The sequence below is a fragment of the Dermacentor variabilis genome, chromosome 11 (genome assembly GCF_050947875.1).
Source record: "Dermacentor variabilis isolate Ectoservices chromosome 11, ASM5094787v1, whole genome shotgun sequence".
In the NCBI taxonomy this organism is placed as follows: Eukaryota; Metazoa; Arthropoda; class Arachnida; order Ixodida; family Ixodidae; genus Dermacentor; species Dermacentor variabilis.
In genome coordinates, this window is record NC_134578.1 from 10720001 (window position 1) to 10739030 (window position 19030).

At 45.4% G+C, this 19030-nt stretch overlaps 1 protein-coding gene across 1 annotated transcript in view; it reads left to right on the plus strand.

Annotated features, from left to right (window-relative positions):
• amon (prohormone processing protease amontillado) overlaps positions 1–19030 on the plus strand; it is a 200791-nt gene that overhangs the window by 147507 nt on the left and 34254 nt on the right. The window contains exons 3-4 of the mRNA XM_075675115.1: positions 603–734; positions 18253–18361. Of these exons, the coding sequence (XP_075531230.1) occupies positions 603–734; positions 18253–18361 (241 nt within the window). The remainder of the gene's footprint in view (positions 1–602; positions 735–18252; positions 18362–19030) is intronic.

Below are 19030 nucleotides of genomic sequence, written 5' to 3' on the forward strand. Positions count from 1 at the left end.
CAATAAAGGCCCTAAACAATCCTACCTACTCATTTCTCTTCAATTAATAAATAAAAAGACGGCTTCAAAAAGCTGCAGCAAGATCACTCGCAGATGAAGTGCTGCGTATTTTTTTTCAATGACACAGCATATCTCCTGCGAAGAGAAGGCAATTTCACCCTCCTGAATCACTAGAACCATTTATTCGTATGATCTACTGCCATCGGGCTGTAAATATAAAAAAAATATCCCAGTATCCATTCCCTCCTTAGCCGGCTGGTCGCCGGTTTCGACATCGAAGGGCGAAGTTCGAATAAGATGCAACCCTGTCATGCTAAGTAGGAATTTGTGCCCACACCTACAATGAGAGCTCTTCGGAAATATGTTTTTTGCCATGAACTTGAATCTTACAAATCTATAACCTGTTATCTTCTGTGTATATAGAAAAAGCAGCAAGCAGCAAAAGTAACCCGAAACTCTCATTGCCCTTCTGCGTTTCTTCATAATTTACTGCATCCGTAGGAATCCTTGGCGCCCCCACAAAATTCGTCTTGTTTAAGGGTCCAGGAAATCTGCTCTTATTGACCCCAACTCTATCTCTGTTTCTGTTTGCACCATATCAGGTGGAGACAGCCATCCAGCAGACGGGCTTCAAGCGGGTCAAACGCGGCTACACAGAGCTCAAGCTGGGGCCTGAAAACCTGAGGCTTCAACGGGAGCCCACGGACCCTTACTTCCCGTACCAGTGGTACTTGGTAAGCGGCAGACTCCTCGTTCTCAACTTATGCGTTTTTTTCCTTTTATTTCTTACGTTGGTCTGTCCGGTAATCGTAGTTCAGAACGCATACGAAAACGCGTACACCAATAGATAAAAACCTTGCATCGATAATAGTAGTGCCTTGTCTGACCAGATGCTGTGTTACCAAATAAAATGTGGCGAGACCATATACAGCATTCGCTAGGTAGCGCTCAGGCGGAACAATTGCTGGCAACTTTTCCAAGGCTAAGTCCGCCTGCAGCAAGCAACACTCATTTCCTCCGACTCCCATCCCATTTTATTTGCAATGAGTAATGCTGTAGCTTATTTCAATAATTTGTACCTGCGTTCTGTTCAATCCCGCTCTTCCTCTCACCTTCCTCTCGCCTTTCCTCAACCTGAACAGATAATTCTGTTTTGTTATTTCAGGCAAAAAAAAAATTTTTCGTTAAATGAGCCGGGTTATTTTTTTATGTGAAAACTCCACAGTACACGCGAATTTATTTATTAAGACTGAAGCCGCTCTTACGGTAGTATTATTATGGCAGAAAGTTTCTTTTCGGGCCTTCGTTGACTTTCTAGTTCCCTCACTTCTTGCACAGTCTCTACGTCTTTTCCGCATAAATGGTAATATTGCAAAAAAGCACGCTTTACAGGTGCGAATGGAAGCAGTGTTGCAGAGCTACTTTCAAGAACAAAGAAACGGAGAAAGCTGACCGCGAGAAGACGTGCTCAAATATGAAGGTTCAAAGTTCTGAGTGTGCTCTGCAGACTGACTTTACAATTTCAGTTTGTTCAGTCTCTCACTTTTTTCGCAGGAGTATCTACAAGAACTTTCCTGGCAAGTTCGTGTTGACGGCATGAACCAATATCGCTAATTGTGATCTTGGTTGCCTAAACGCCCAAACGTGTCCCAAGAAATAGGCTTTCTGGTTGTTTCAGGTTGAGAAGAAAATAAAAAATAAAACGGACGACGCTGTAATGGAGTCGCTAAAACGTTTGTAATCAATTAGGTTCGTCTCAGAGGGAATGTTATCTAAACAAGACCCCGATTACGATTTCAGCACTCAAGAATAACGTGGCTGTTACACTCTGTAAAGACAACCTAATATTTATCTAAAATCTCAGAAGCGATATAAAAGTGATAGCCCATGTCGTAGTTTTGGCGCGTAAAACCTCAGAATTAAACCAGCCCTTGCGGCGGTGGCATATGCATGGGGTTAAACATAAAATCGTTTCTTTACATTGCTTTGGGTTCACGTTATGGTAGCGGTCATAATTAATCCGTAGCCGAGTTCTACATTACTGTTGTCTAGATTACTGATTACTGATGTCTAGATTACTGTTGCGTCACCTATCACGTACCGCACCAATTACAGCTCCTGCGTGCAAGATTGCAGTGCAGATTCTTGCTCCTTCTCGCGCCTTTTCTGTCTGCCTGCTTTTTTTTTTTTGTCATTAGATATATGATACACAAAATATATGTTTGGCATAGGTGGGGATATATGCAAAATCTACGCCGCGCAAGGTCAATATGAACGAAGTAGGCAGCACGCCAGCGTTCCTATTGTTGTTATTTATCAAATGATAAGATCCTGGCAAAATAAGCCACCGGAAGTGTTCCGTTCACTTTTTTTTCGTCCAGTCCTTGTGCACCGCCGATTTACCAGACACGCAATACCCTTCAGACAAGATGGCGAGAACAAGCGAAGACACTAGCTATACCATCAACATAAAGCCAGTTGAGTGATTATCTCGGAAGCACATATGACACACTTCGGACTAGAGGCGTGACGAACTGGTACACACTAAAAACCAAATTCTGAAGCAAGGAAGCCTTCATTGTGCTTAGGCAACCTTACGTCAATCGCGAAGGTTTATTTGCCCAGACGCCCTTTATGAAGGCCTCTTGTCTCTCTTGGGCTTCATTATGCTAAGGCAGACACCTTCTTAAGCTACCTTCATGCGTTCTTTGCCCGCTCCTGGCAGTGTAGGAGTGCTTCACCTCAATACGTAGCCCCGGGTAGAGCACTTCACCTAAGCGCAAGTCAGGTGATTTTCGTTTGCGTCGGCGCGCTGTCACCCGAGGCTGGTTGGCGGCGATACTGGAGCCCAGCGTGAAGGAAGGAAGCGTGTTTCATAAAGCAGGGTAGCTATTGTAGCAGGGTAGTTCGTTTGGGGTAACTTTTGAACATTGTAGAATTCGCCATGCGGTTAGCTCCGATTGCCCCACTCAGCTGCTCCGGCTTTTCTGATCGGCCCAGCACACCAAGGTGGCCGAATTCCACAGCATGGCGGAACATATCAGCGTCCACAACACCAGCTGCTCCGACGCTGGCATGCCGATTTCGTTCCTTTTTTTCTATCACTCTCATTTATTAAGGCGAAAGCCTTAGGTGTCTATGTTGGCGCTGCCCTTGGCGAAAGTGCGCCGGGACGAAAAATGGTCGACGCCGCAAAGAGTAAGAACACTTCAACAAATGCTCAGATTGGGGTCACACTTCTCAGGGAGGTTCCTGTAAACAAAGGAAATAAGTGGCTGTGAAAGGAAAATTTGGTACATTTCGGTTTGGGTGGGAATCGAACCGGGGGCTTGCGGTGTGTGAGACGAGCACGCTTCCCTGAAGCCACGGCTACTCCAGTGTTCCGGCTTACTACAGTTGTGCCTAGTGCGTGCCCTATTGCACACGTCACGTCGCAGCCATCTCGCTGACTATTTCGTGAGTCCATCACTGGGCGGCGCACGTGACGGTGCGGAGGAGGCGACGTCATGAGTGCATAGAGTGAGTGCGTCGATGACCTTCCGAGGTCTACGAACGGTATAATGCTTTTGCATTCCCTCACGTAAGCAGTCTTAAGTGTCTGCCATATTTTAAGTTTAGTAATTCCTGTCGCGCCAGGTGTTGTTGCGCAGGAAAGCGGGCGCACGCGCTCTGCGCATTGATGTCACAATCGGAGCGGCCGCGGCGGCGGTTGTCGGCGACGAGCGATGGAGGGGCGTGCACTCTCTTGCGGCTCGCGAGGACGGCCGCGCAAGTGCGCCACTGCGGAAGGAGCGCATACCTCAGTGAAGAGGTGTGCCGCACGTGTACTTCCCGTGGCGGCTCGTTATGCCTTGCGAGACGTCTAGTCCCGACTGCATGGCTTAACGCATTACCAATACGCCTTGCAAGGAAGTCTAACCCCGATTGTATAACTTTAACTTCATGCATTACCAAATGTGCAGCAGGCTTTCGCCTTCTTGTGTTACTAGAGTGATGCACCTGCCGAACTTATTTATTTAGGAGGATATTACGGATAGTCTCAGTGAACACGGTAAAGGCAGACGGTAAATTTGCGTGGCTTTTTCCTTAACCTGAACATTTGCCTTCGCGTGACCCCGTCAAGTTTTCGCATTGTTTGTGGCGGATTTTCACATAAACAAAATTAGAATAAAGCGTCCATTCTTTTGCATTTCTAGCTTGGGTGCAAAAAAAATATTTTATTAACGTCATTTTTCTTTTTAATGAATAAAGGCGTTCGTATGTGATTTACCACAGGTCCCCTCGGACCCATATGCGTGACTATTCCTTACCTTACGAAAGTGCTTCTGTCGTGAGAACGGGCTAAAGGAGCTTTCACAGTGCGGCTCTTTCCTATGTCAATACTTCACGGTATGGAGACATGAAGAGCTCCTCACGTAAGGTTAGGAAATGGCCCAAGGAAAAGAAAGTTTCAGAATTTGGGCCTATGTATAACTTGCTTCCGCGAGTAGATGTAAGTGGCATGAAAATAATGGAGGGGGAGGTGGAGAGGGTCGACGAAGCACAGTAGTGGCAGTGAGTGGCAGGGAACAAGCTCCGTTAAGAGCGAAGTAAATAGCTCCGACGAGGCGGTAGACGGCTAAAAGCGCCACCTCTGAGTCTCTGCACATCTCCTCTCATTCACTGCATCGACTGACAGAGCGCATATTTGGCTGTACGCTAATAAAGACTGGCGTCACGGTGAAGAAGATGCATGTGCCCATCGCAAAGAAGTTGTTCTTGAAAGTATGGCGGATTTCGCTGTGGGAGATACTGCCGCTGTCGCAGTAAATGGAATTCCTGAAATCTGTTCTAGTTTTCATTTCTTGTTTTTTGCTTTCTTCTGTACAATTGTGACCGTGGTATTTATTTATTTATTTACACCCGCCTGAATATCTCCCTTCAATTTTAATTTAAATATCGTGTCGTTCGGACTTGTTACTCGGCGTCAAATTTTCATATGCAAGGCTGCTCTGTGAAATTTTTTGCTTTTTTTTCAGAGGAGAAGGAACATTTTATTATGCCCGTGGCTATTTCTTGATTCGCATGATGTATCTAAACTTTAAACTTGAAGTTCGCGTCAAAAAAAGAACTGAAGGACACTTAAGTCGTAGAGTTCTTCTTTATCAGATGTAAAAGAAAGGAAAGCACAGTCTGATACCTTTAATTAACGTATTTAATAAATGTTCGTGATATTTCTGCATTGTGTTGCTTAAGATGACGTATCTGGCGTGTTAATATGTAACAAGCACTCATGCTGAACAGTTGCTTTCATTCAACACTTCTCTGAGCAAAATGCATGGTTCGACATTGCATCATTTTGGGTGTTCCTTTTCATATGGTTAACGGGCAGTACACCACCTTTTACTTTACAAGACGTATGCCAACAAAATTATCTAAGTTAATTGTTATTCCGTATTCTATCTTTGTGGTTTATTAACTGCAACAGCGTGGCAAGTTAGCATACTTCAAAGAGTCCGCTATCCCTAAAATTGTAGCTAAAAGAAAACAATAAAAATAAGTGCAAGAGCAATAGAAATAAAACATAACTAATAAAAATATTTCGCAATCGTTCAGAATGAAGGTAACGCACTACATACTTTGAACTTGATATATCGTCCGTAGTGCAGTCAGCGCATGACCTGTGACACACATGAGTGGTTTCTACTCATGCTGAAATAGTTCCGTGCAGAAAATTTGTGCATAAGAAGTCACTAACGCTAAAAAATTATCGTGATTAACTTAACTTAAATTAACTGAGGTGAAAAAAAACAAAGAAAATCAAACCAGTGCACGTAAAATGCATTCTACACATCGGTGACGATGTCTGCAGATCTGTTATAACACGTAGTCGCAGAAGAAAAAACCATTCCTGTTGCTTTTTTTTTTCTTCAACTCTTCACCGCAAAGAAAAGAATTGTGTGCTATAAGCAGACAAACCGCCAACTACAGCCGAAAGCTCTTATGGGTCCGTTCCCTACTGGAAAAATTCCGTATGCCTCATATTCCCCATACCCACAATCTTATGTGATGTTATTAAATCCTGCATGGAGGCCTGTATGTTCTCAAAGTAATTCATATGATCATATAGGAATATGGTACGGGGAATATGAGTATTTTCCAATACAGTTGTGTAACCCCTTGTGTCTTCGTCTGAGTCTTCATATCTGTCCCTCGCAACGATGTACGGGCATCGTTTACTCCGAAATGTTCATGGAATTTCGCAAGAACTCTCAAAATTGGTAATTCTAAGCCTCTGAGCCGCTTTGGTATACTGTTTACTTTTTAAGGTCTCCGGTAATTTTCCGGCTTTGGGAAGTCGAACGCTTTTTTAACGGTTTCCCGGGCAAAACTTCCAGCTTTTTGCCTGTTCCGTGTTCCTGACGCGGCCAGTTCTTTTGCTAGTCTTCCTACACTACAGACGTTTGTGAAAAACACGCTTTTTTGGAAAGACACGTATACAGTATATTCCAATTCCATTAAATTACACTGCCTGTTGTATAAAGTGGGGTTGTAAATTGCAATAAAAGTTGTGCTATATCGTGTATATTGTGTTCACGAATTCTTTTTTTTTAACTTTCACGTAGCAAATGTACGGTGCCTGCATATGAAATGAGCTGTGAAAGTTTACATCAGCTTCTACATTTACAGCCGGGTCGCACCAGCATCCCGGAGCACACTTTCTTGAGACATGTATTCACTTTGTGCTGACACGCACTATTGTGGAATATTATGTCGCCAAACGACTTTGTAAATGGTTCTAGCGGAACTATGCCTTGGTCTTTTGCATTTGGCTTTAAACAATGCGATAATATCGCGTTTACAATGACCATAACCTAGCGCGAACGCAATGCAATTACACACACGATGTGAGCCAACACAAAATTAAGTGGTGTTCACTAGTGAGCATTGACAACTATCAGGTTCACGAAGAATACTGCAGTGTACATGCTAGAGCATATTTCTTGCGGTCAGCCTCAGAATTAGATAGGACTCCCTGGGTGGGCGCTGGTACTAAGTCGTTACTGGGGCGTTGATAACGTGACATTACCACTGTTTTTAAACCAACTGTGAACACCAGAACAAGTGTTCTGCTGAAACTTTGCCAAATATGTTTTTTTTTATACAGGCTGTCTACGATACCACTATAGTAAGCATATTTGGCCCAGACAAGTATGATGCAGGGCAAACCGGCTTTAAACGGAGAACCTGCTAAATCTATATTTGCACTGGCTTTCTCATATGCAGCCACCGTACAAGTGTGGCGTCAAAGATAACATGAGAACTTCCCAACAAGTTTCAACTCATCTCTAGTTCAATTTTCGACACCAATCAATACATTTAGCGCCATAATTTAATTGACTTTCAATACCTCTTCAATACATATTTTTTTTCAATTGTAAACAACTTCTTAAGTTAACACAGCCCAATTGTATTCAAGATAAAAGTAATCACCCAATATTCAACGCTTGCCAATGAAGGTCCCAACAACGGTGCACTCAATTGTCTATATATATATATATATATATATATATATATATATATATATATATATATATATATATATATATAGTGTGTGTGTGTGTGTGTGTGCGCGCGCGCTCTCTCTTAGTTTTCTCAATTTCAATGCATTTCTGATTCTTTTTTTTTTCTGCCTTCCACGTAGCGAAGTCATTAGCTCCCGAAACCGTCTTCTCTCCCCCTCGCGTCGTTCGCGAAACACGCAGAGAAACGACCCGCGAATACTGCTCCGGGAACTCGCTGAAACGCAAGCATCGATAACGCTACACGAGCCGTCTCCTTCCTCTCGAACCTCTGCGGCTTTACCGCAACGACGTTCGACCGCTGACGTTAAGCCGCTTACGGGAACTACGTTGTTGCCGCACCAGCAAATGGACTCGCATCATCTTTATTTTTGCCGACGTTGCACCCTTCTCCGTCCACCATTTGCCCCACAACGCTTCCCTCCATACCACAGAGGGTCCGCAAGTTGGTTCCCCGCTGCTCCCTAATAACGCCATTCCCAGTTGAGCCACTTTTCTGGCGTTGCTCTGCGGGTGTCCTTCCATCTGCCCCGCACGCCACTCGGGTATACTGCTTCGGTAAAAGCGTGCAGTACTGTGAAAACTGTAGCTATGCGGTCGGCACATTCTCCTATAAGAACTGTCCTTGCACACTCAAAATAAATAGTGTTTTGTGGTGTTAATGCAGTTTTTACGAAAGCATGAATTTTGTTGGAGAAACACTGCGCTTTCGTTAAAACCAAGCACCGACTCTGTCCTAAATATTCTGCGCGCAAGGATCAAGACGAAAAGAGCGTGCCCTTGCAAAACTCATGCGTGTCGTTCAATTAAATGTCAGCAGAAAATCACTTGAATGCTACTAAGTACACATAGAAACATAACAAAAAAACTATCTTTGCAACGGCAGACACAAGGTCAGTGCTGTTTTTCAGGTATAGTTTTTATTTATCTTGGGCTTGGATAGACACACGTGTGTAAAAGCAAAGCGAAGGAGATGGAAGCAAAGAATGGAAGGTTGCCTAGACTTCGTGCAATTGCCTACCCTACTAGGGGGAGGGGAAGTCAAAGAGAGAAAGAGAGAAAGGAATTCAAATAAAACATTTTTGCAGAAACCATCGAAGATAACTGTCAACTTCAATGACAGCTCTCTTGTGTAATCTGCTGCGTAACCCCATGCCATCCGTGAAACACGAAACCTTATAGGCACATCAGCAGACGCACAATGTGGCTATCTATCTCAAATCCCCTAGCAACCCCCACTATTCGTAGTATCCTGGCTGCAATTGACGTAGAGGTGTCTGACAATAATACGGTGCTCGCAGCCGGCACTCGCCCCCCTCACCACCTCCTCCTCTAGCGCGTGACGTCACTTGCGCGCGTACGGACCTTGCTCTCCTCCTCCTGTGCATCTTTGCTTTCTCTCTCCGCTAGGCCAAACAGCAGCCCGCAGCAAGTTATCTGGGCGTATGCGCAGCGGCCAGACAGTACATACTAGTGGCCCAAATTGCATCCGTTGAGGAAACGGCACGTACCCTCCATGTGGCCTAAGTTGCCTACTCATCAAGACATCATTGTGCGAGACCGGCTTACGTTCATCCAAAGTGTGTGAAGTAGCTAAAGTAAGCTATCACTTTGACATACAAAAGAACCAAGGGCAACTATGTGGCCTTCAAGCGTTGTAAACATTGTCTCCGTCTTTTTGCGCAGTATATTTACCATTTGGTACCATATATCAGGCCAGTAGGTCACACAGCCTGCAGGGTTACGATTACTTACGTACAGTTAACGGCTACGCGGGCTATGACAACAACACATTGGCTACCCTTAAAAGAGCGTGGACAAGTTGGTTGACCATATACTAAAGAATACTAGGTGCGAAAATTACAGCTGCGCAGAAAAAAGGAACCGCAGGATAGAGCTAGCCGGTGATAATTTAGTCGGCTGCGTGTTCTGCGTACCCTAGACTTCCTGCGAGCATTGAAGGACAAAAAAAAAAGTGTTAAAGCCTAGCCACTTACGCCCGCGAGCTCCCGTACATAGCTACGATCACCGGAAATTGTTGCTAGTGAATTCAAAGAGCAACTTCACTGCAGTGCAACGTCAGCGCATACTCACATGACGAAGTGTTGCTAAAAAAAAAAAAAGGAGAAGGGAAGGGGGAGACCGGTCCTTGCACCATATCGGCAAAGTGCTCTGGTGAGCTTTACGTAAGGGCGCTCGTAAAGGCCCGGCTATCGAATCCCTGGAACTTGGAACCAGGTTGGAATAGCAGCTTGGGCTTGTTGGTTTTCCATCCTGGTGTTAACAGCGCAAAACGTAGAAGCGACACGAGACGAGAAGACGACACCACAAGCGCTGACTCGTCTCGTGTCCCTTCTACGTTTGGCGCTGTTAACACCAGGTTGGAACCAGGTGCGTTCTGAATCGGAGGCCGAATTCACACATCACTTCGTTCGTAATAATCGTTTGTCGCTGGCATGAAGGAAGAAAACAAATAGAAGGAAGCGTCACCATATCGAATTAAAGCCAGAATAAAGTAGGTTCAACACGGGATCAAGTCACGGTAAGCATGAACTTCTTCCACCGCCGCGCTCTGCCCGCACACAGTGCAGGCTCTTCCGAAAAAGCAACGGTTGTGATTGCAAACGGCACAATGAATGTACAAGTTGAAAAACGACCCAAGTTTCCCGAGCATATCGGGAGAAAATGTGCGTAGAGTGGGTTGGCAAAACGCTCGCGAACATGAGCGCGTCGATTGAAACCAACCGGAAACCAAAATCTATGGGCAGAGTCCGCCTAACGCGGGGTCACGTGTTGGACTGACTTTCTTAAGAGGAAGAAAAGCAAGAGATGTCGGCTTCACGGAGAGATGGCTTGCGAAGGCTGCCTGCGTGACGCAATGCTCCGCCTTCTAGCTTATTTCCTTCCTCGGTGATAAGCGGTCAGCGGTTTCCGCTAACTATACGTCGGATAGTACTGTAGGCCGATACTTGGCCTTGCAAATCATTCTCTAGCACATTATATGCTTTCAAAATACCTGCGAAAAGCTTCAGAACCGCTACTACGCTTCGTGATTGGCCTATGCGCATGCACTGACCAGTCCTGTTTTTCAACGTGTACGCGTCAGCTTTGTAAATTGCGCGAATGCTTCGCCAGTAGCTGTAGTTCTAAGTTCCGTGTTACTGCACAGTACTATTCTGACGGCACGGACGTCCCTCGTCACTCCCCCGTCTGCCATCCTCCTCGCAAGCACACATATGCACACGTACTATTCTTTCTTTTTTCTTTGCACGCAACTCTGCCGGCAAACACGCTTTTCGCTCCTAGCTCCCTTCCCATATGATTGCCGTTGTCATATGATTGCACCGCGTCGGCCGAGCGAGTCCGGAGTATATAGCGTGCCTTCCTATTTTCTTTTTTCCTTTTCTTTTCTCCTTTTCTTTCTTTCTTTCTTTCTGTGTTCATTTTGCGGCGTCGTCCCTGCTCGTTTATTACTAGGCCGATATGAAGAAGCCAGTCGGCGGCTAACCACGTTTTTCGCCCATTGAGAGACGATCCTCGCTGGCTTAGCCGATGGACGTCAGTCGTTGCTTGGCAATTGGGAACGCTCCGGCTTCGCCCGCTGTAGCTTCTACTGCTTTTCTGTGACTATTAGTTCAGTTGCATCTTTCCTTGTTTCTTTCTTTCCTTCTTTATTTCTTTCTTTTCTGTCCGTCCGTCTATTTATTTATTTATTTATTTATTTATTTATTTATTTATTTATTTATTCATTTATTTATTTATCAATTCCCAGATGCTGCTGTTCTGACAGTACTGGGCTGCTAAGAGAAGCATTTCCTGCGTTAAAAGGTCAACACTGCGTCAACATAACCGGATGGATGGATGGATGTTATAAGCGTCCCCTTTGGAACGGGGCGGTGGGTTGCGCCACCAAGCTCTTGCTATTATACTGCCTAATGTCCTATCTGGGTTAAACAATAAAAAAGAAGAAAAAAACACTATGAACTACCACAACCAAATTTCCTGATCCACTATTGCGAACTGTGCTTTTGTACTTCTCCGTTTTTTGTCGTTTCCCTACTTTTCTTCTACCAATCGCCTCTTACTAATGCCTATTGCGTAGATGTTTAATTTGGCACTGCTCTCGCCGAACCCAAGGACTTCAAGGAGGCCAGTGGTACTTAAATCGACCATTGGGTAGACGTCTTCAAATTCTAATAAAACATGCTCCATAGTTTCCCTAGCTTTACCGCAGCAACCACATGCTTCTTCTTCCATCTTATATCTCGCTTTACAGGTGCGTGTTCTAAGGCATCCCGATCTCGTTTTGAAAACTAATGAGCTTCCCTTTGAGTTATCATAAATTGCTTCTTTCCTGATTTCGCTTTTTTCCTCTTAAGTAGTTACTCATGGCAGGTTTCTTTTCCATTGCCGCCACCCATGAGATTATTTCGGCCTCTCTGACTTTCCGCTTGACGTTCTTTGTTGCTGTGTTGCCCACCCTACAGGCCGCATACCTGCTGGTAAGCTTCCTAGTTCTTTTTCTCCACTGTGAATCCACCCCCGCACCGCAGCGCCACCTGTGCTCGTGTACGCGAAACACCGCCGTCGTAATGGCGTTGCAGTAGCTCGATCTGCTGGACCGTTCGCCACTGCCGAATTTCGCAGCGCTGCGTCCTCCGATTGGCTCAGAGGAGAGAAAATGGCCGCGTTAGGCAGCAGCTATTGATTTGGCGTACGGCGTAAGATCGTCGTGGTACAGGGGTCGGCTGTGCGTCTTTCTGACTTGCGGTTGCACTGCGGGTTAACCTCCCCGGCTATCTTAGCGCACGACTGTACGGTTGCATGAATGGTCAAGCATTTTCCGTTGGCTAGGTATAACAGCGCAACCTTTCGAGTCATTTTGCAAAAACGCGATGTTATGCACAGGGGCAGAACTGGACAGAGTAGTTCTGTCCATACCTGTACCTTTTGCATAACAGTGTGTTTGCTCCCTTTCTTTCTTTTTCTTTTTTGCAAGAAATTGTATAACCGAATGGCCCCAATCACAGCTCTACTTTTGAGTCTACCTTCCAGAATTTTTTCACCGGGAATAAATATTTGATTCTGCGTACTCGGACATCGCAATTGGAACATGTTATTACGAAACATACTATTCCAAAAAAGGCAGTTTGCTGAGCGAGTTTGTATTTCATGCATGAAGCAACCAGCACGAAAAGGGTTAATACGAAGCAACGGGAAATGGACATATGTAACGCTATCAAATGAGGTATTTACTAAAATCACAAAGATATATAAATTTTTTAGAAACATGCGGCAAAAAAAAAACGCATGGCCCTGGTTTTGTCCAATACCTAAGTATGTAGTTGAACAGGCATATATATATATATATATATGAGAATTCCCTGACCAAGGCCAGACCCCGGCCGGAACGTAGGAAATAACGCATCGTTTGTTTCGTACATGCGTCCCCAACCTACAAGTTACATATTTATATAGAAAACACGTCGCATAACATGTCTGTTGCTAGACTATCTGTCGCATCACTCTGTCGCATTGCATGCGTCTGAGATAGAGTATATGGATACGCGCCATTAAGTGATGTTTTGCTGCCTTTTGCTTTTGCCTTCACGACTTTATTTCTCACCTGTTCGTTCGAGCATATATCTCTGGGCAAAGACATGTTCCAGCGCGTAAGAAAAATAAAACGAAATGTGGAGACAAACGGGTGACAGAAAAGGTAGAGCGCTGCATTCCAACGAGTCCAACTCTCTGCCTGAAATGCTGCACTTTCTCGTACATATCGAACCAATAACAGCGCGAAAGGACGAGGATGAAAATGCGACGCACACACTGCCCGACTTGCAACTACCTTTATTTTCGGAAGGGCACGAAACATATAGCACACACATGAGACACAAAAATAAAGAAACAGACACAACAATCACGTGCCCGTGTCTTCTATAGTACACTGGGCGCTCTCGCACTTCCTTTCTCTCCAGTTTAGTTAACCAGCACTCTACCTTTCCTGTCGTCCTTTTGTTTGTCACTTTTTTTTTTCATTTTTCTTATGTGCCGGAACATGCCTTTCTCCAAACTCCAACCTGCCCAGGTCTCTGGCTTATATATATATATATATATATATATATATATATATATATATATATATATATATATATATATATCTATATACATATATATATATATATATATATATATATATATATATATATATATATATATATATATATATATATATATATACACACATATATATATATATATATATAACTTGATAATCAAGGCGGTCTCCGCTTTCATTTCCTTCGCATTAAGTCTTTTCGCCCTGCTTGCCTCAAGAATGGACTATTCGATTGGCACTGGACATCTGGACCATTAGCGCATCCCTGCAACCGAACGAATTCAACCATCGTATTCGCCAACTTCGGTACGAACGTTAGCAGCTGCCCCTCAAGGTCGAGCACTCCTATTAACTAAACAACAACAGCCTGGTCGTCTCCTAATGGTATTTTCGTAGACGCAGTTGGTTCTGAACATGTCTGTGCACTTTAGTCGCGAGGTTTCGGGAATGGTTTTCCCGCCACAAGGAGCCATGATTTCACCGCCAGCTTGACGCCCTACGATGCGATTGCGCAAAGAAAAGGAAAGAAGGGGCAACTGCGCCTAAGGGATATTAATCGGCGTCGCATTTCTCTGACAGCTATCAAGGACAACGGCCGCATGGTCATTAAGGAGAACAGTAACTTCATTGCTCACTTTGTTCTTGAAGTATTTCATATAGCACAACTCTCAAAGTCTGACACTTTTAGAACCTTATTGGTGAACTGCGATTGGGGACATTTCTCCCAATGCTTATTGTGCGCCTACTTTGAACATAAGGGCAGCCGCAAATCTGATAGAGGTGATTTATATTCATTTTGTCGTTTATTTGTTATAATATGAATTGGATCTTAAGGCCTTACGCTAAATGTGTGTTTGTTTTATTTTAGCCAATACATAATATATCTTTTTTAATTCAGCTATGACAGATAGCATAAGTCTATTCATTGACGTAGATTACACAAAGCGGCGGACATCGCTTGCACAAGAAATCGAGATGCTAAATCTACTAACAAACAAACAACCCTGATTACCTTTTTAGTTAATCACTTTAGGGTACATATTGCTATTTACCAATTTTAGTCGGCGAGTTCGCAAGGCGTACCCACTTCCAACAATTTTTTCAGGATGGCACGAGTTTCGAGATATTCACTGCCTAAGCATGCGACGAAGCACGTGGGCTTTCGAGTTGTTTCTCTGCTTCGATTCATAAAATGGCGGCTTGCTAAAAAAAAATTAAGTGGAACAATGGGGAATTTTTACCGCAAGTTGCATCGTGCATATCTCGAAACCCGTGCGTACCTCACTTAGAAGTCGTTTTAAGTGGATGCGCCTAGCAAACCCACCTGCTACAATTCGTAAATGGCAATACGTGCCGTAAAAGTACATAATTAAATAGGTAATTAGTGAATTGAAGCTCTAGAATATAGCAAAGGGGAATCGATACCGTTATCACGGTCAGATGCCACTAGATGCTCCCACGCATTGTATTGGGGCCTTCAAGATAATTATAGAAATGAACTGAAAACTTCGAGTGCCTGCTCGAAACGTCGCATTCTCGTGGGAATCCCACCAAGTTTTCGAAACAACCGACTGCACCATCTAGACTCCTCACTCTGCTCACGCATCCGAACCAGCCTCTGCCGACGCGAGTCCATACCCTGATTTTTCGGCCATCCCTATGAATGGCCTCTGCAATGTATTTTCATTTCGCATTGGTATGACTGACTATGCCACATTCAGCAGCAGTGGTCGCAAGGAGACCCTTCGACACTTTCTGTGCGACTGTCCTTGCTGCGCGGCGTACACAGGCGATTGCTCGCTACTGCGCTAGCTCGCTTCGATCAGATAACATTATCAGAGCGAGTCATTTTGGAATGCCGACCTCATGAGACATCGCAGTGGAAAGCGACGAAGGAAGTGTTCGTGTACAATATATGCATTTTTTGTCTCCCTTACCCAATGCCCTTCTAGGCCCTGTAAGGTATTTTGAATAAATAAATAAATAAACTACTATAATTTTAGTGCTAAGGCACTACTAGCCTGCCAACCTGGATTTCGCCTCGTGTCTGTATGACGACTCTTCTTACGAGCATTTCTTCTCTCGCGTTTCGCGCGCACAGCCTCTTCTTTCTTTCCCGCTAACGGCGCCGTGCGTAATATATATGAAAATAATAAGTTATGGGTTTTTACGTGCCATACCACTTTCTGATTATGAGGCACGCCGTAGTGGATTCCGGAAATTTCGACCACCTCGGGTTCTTTAACGTGCACCTAAATCTAGGTACCCAGGTGTTTTCGCATTTCTCCCCCATCTAAATGCGGCCGCCGGGGTCGGTATTCGATCCCGCGACCTCGTGCTTAGCAGCCCAACGCCATAGCCACTAAGCAACCACGGCGGGTGGCCCCGTGCGTATGTGTGAAATAAATATGGAAAGTGAATCGGGATCGCCGGCGGAATTGTCTCACGAAGAGGTTCGTTGCGCCAAGCGCAGCTAACAACAACGAGCTCGGCGGCAAAGGCAACGAAAGTCGACCTACCAAGCGACTGCGACTGCAGCCACAGAGAAGTCAATTCGTGGCGTTGAAACGCGCCAACTAAACTGCCGAAAAGCGGCAGAAGCTATTGGAAAACGACAGACTGCGCAAGCGTGCACCTAGCGCGCTGCCCAAACGGATGAACCTCGACAAGCCCGACCAGCTGCGGACGTTGCATGCCAACATCGCAAGCCAGAGGAACGCCTGTCTTTCGCAACCGCTGCGACGCCTTTCGCACGATATTCCGTGGTTGGCGCAGCCGAACCGTCTGTTTCTTTTCTTTTTTTTTTAAGAGGCCCTGAACCACTTTTCTTCGAAGTGGAGCAAAGCATTCGAACTTGAAACAGGCTATTTCGGAAGTACTTTGCCGCAAAAACTACTTCAAGGCGTTCAGCAGAAGCGGAGTTATTGGGAATCAGACATCCCCTTCGTGGTGCTTCGGCTCCTTGTTCAATGCCCTGTACTGCGAGGGCTGCGGCGGAGCGAGGCAAAACCACAACGCTCCGCCGATGGAACGACACCATGGCGTGCAGTCCAAATATGATTTTGGATGTTCACGTAGACGCCGCTACTGTCGGCTTTGGCACCTATACGACATGCCAAACGTAGCCAAACGCAGCCAAACGTAAGCCAAACGCGATTGTCCACAGCGAGCCGCGGTGTGCTCAGCCAGCGGACTCGTCGGGGCGCCCAGCAGCGGCTTCGGTATTTAGGCTACGTAGCAGATCTCAGCTACATGCAACTGTACTGCGCATGTGCAGTGTTTGCTTTGGGCACGACGTGGCTGGAGTGTGTGCTCGCGCTCGTATGTTCCAATCAGGCCATGCTTCGTGGTGCGACCGGCTTCGCCCTGCACCGGCTTGATCGAAGGATAGTAGCCACGTCCAACTTGCGCATTTCGAAGCGCTTCAGTAGCTCAATACGAAGCGAAGTCTTCCAAGGCGTCTATTTAGGAGCGTCCAGGAGCGAGCGCGCGCTCGCAAGCGTGCGTGTGGTCTGACCGTGAGTTTCGCGTGATTCGAGGCTTGTTGGACGTCCAAAACTAGTCGAAATTAGTAAGAACCGATGGCTACGACACCGATAAGCAAGGTGGTTAAAGTTTAATTCCTGCGCGGGCGGCCGAGCGTGAGCAGACGTTGCTCGAACGGCTTCTTCCGGAAGAACCTGATTCGTATCGAAATTGTAAACCAGAGTTTCGCTTACTTTGGCCTGTTTATTAAAGTTCGCCAATAAATATACGCTGCAACTACAGGAAAAAGCGCACTGATCCAGACACCCTTCTTGACTGATGTCGGCTATTGGCCACCAGCAGCCGCGTATGGGAATCTGCTATATTACGAAATAAAGCGTCCAGAAAGGAGTGAGGAGCAGGCTTCTGTTGAAAAGAGAGCGTTTGAGAAAAAAGTGACTTCGCGCTCCGCTTGTGAGCTCCAGTCGCCACGCACGACTGCAATATTTGGCTGAGATTTTTACAGCAGCGTACGCTATCTGTGCACTGCGTTTTTTTTTCACAATGCCTGATGGGTGGTTAAGAACCTCTTTAAAGAAAACAAACCTGCACGAACGACATTAGTCGTGTGCAGGTGTTCCTTGTGTTGATTGTAATTTGTGTTCATTGTTCTGTATGTGTTCCTGTGCAGTGACAGTACGCGGGAATCGGGACCAGCTGCGATCGCGTATCTGTAGTCTCTATGTTCTTATCTTTTTTACCTACTTATACCCTTTTCCCCTGTGTAGCGTAGCCAACCCCGTTTTCCGTTCGTGTTAACCTTCCTGCTTTTCTATTTTCTTTGGTCTCCCTCGCTCTCTGCCTCTCTAACATGTAATCAAAATCAGCCTCTCTTCCAGAAGTTATAGAAACGATGCTGTATTTCTATGGGGCTTTTGTTGCCTTTTATAGACTTTCGGTTGAGGTGCAGCTGAATGTTGAATGTCGTGTTTAATTTCGGTTAGGCTTAATTAACCTAGTTCGGCGCCACGCTGTAAATCTTGGCGCTACAGTATGCATTCTATTGCTTGTCCTTTCATTTGCGTCTTTCTTTCTTTTTTGCAGAAAAATGTCGGCCAGAACGGCGGCAAGCCCCGGTTGGATTTGAACGTTGAGGCCGCCTGGGCTCAGGGATTTACGGGCAAGAATGTTACTACAGCCATTATGGACGATGGTGAGTTGCAAGAGAACGCAAGTTCTGTTGAACATTTCAGATATAGAATATGCACTGTAGCCCAACGGTCACGAGCAACAGAAGCAACGTTTAGGTCCCAAAGCGAGCCTAGATATAATCCATGCGAACCCGACGTAGGGCAACGTTGCGCCTACGCTGAGCATAGGTGATATCATACTGTGATTGGTGCAGCTTTGCACTCATATTAGTCTTTCATTCGCTCCATATCCTTTTGAGGAGGGTGGAGGGGGAGGTATGGGTACACTTGTGCACGTGTTTTCGGACTGTCGATGTGGCCACCGTCAGAACTTATCGACCTACCCGCGCAACTACTCGCCTTACGAGAAAGTGCACAGTTTCTCGTTCGTCAATAAATCCAGCGAGAATATTACTTTCAAGAATCAGTGCAGAGAATAGTGATGAACAGACTGCATGGGGACGTACTCTGGGACGACCACTTACGGTAATAGCATCACGTTGATATGGTCTTGCGTAAATCCTCTCTGGACGCATACGCACACAAGGGTCGGACAAAGGCGACAGAGAAGCTCATTGTCTCATGTGGGCTGAGTCTCACGAAATCTCGCGAAATCTCGCGAAAGCGATGCTATCGCCGAAAGTGATCGCCCTAGAATACCTCCCGTGTTGACGGAAGGGATCGGTGCTTTC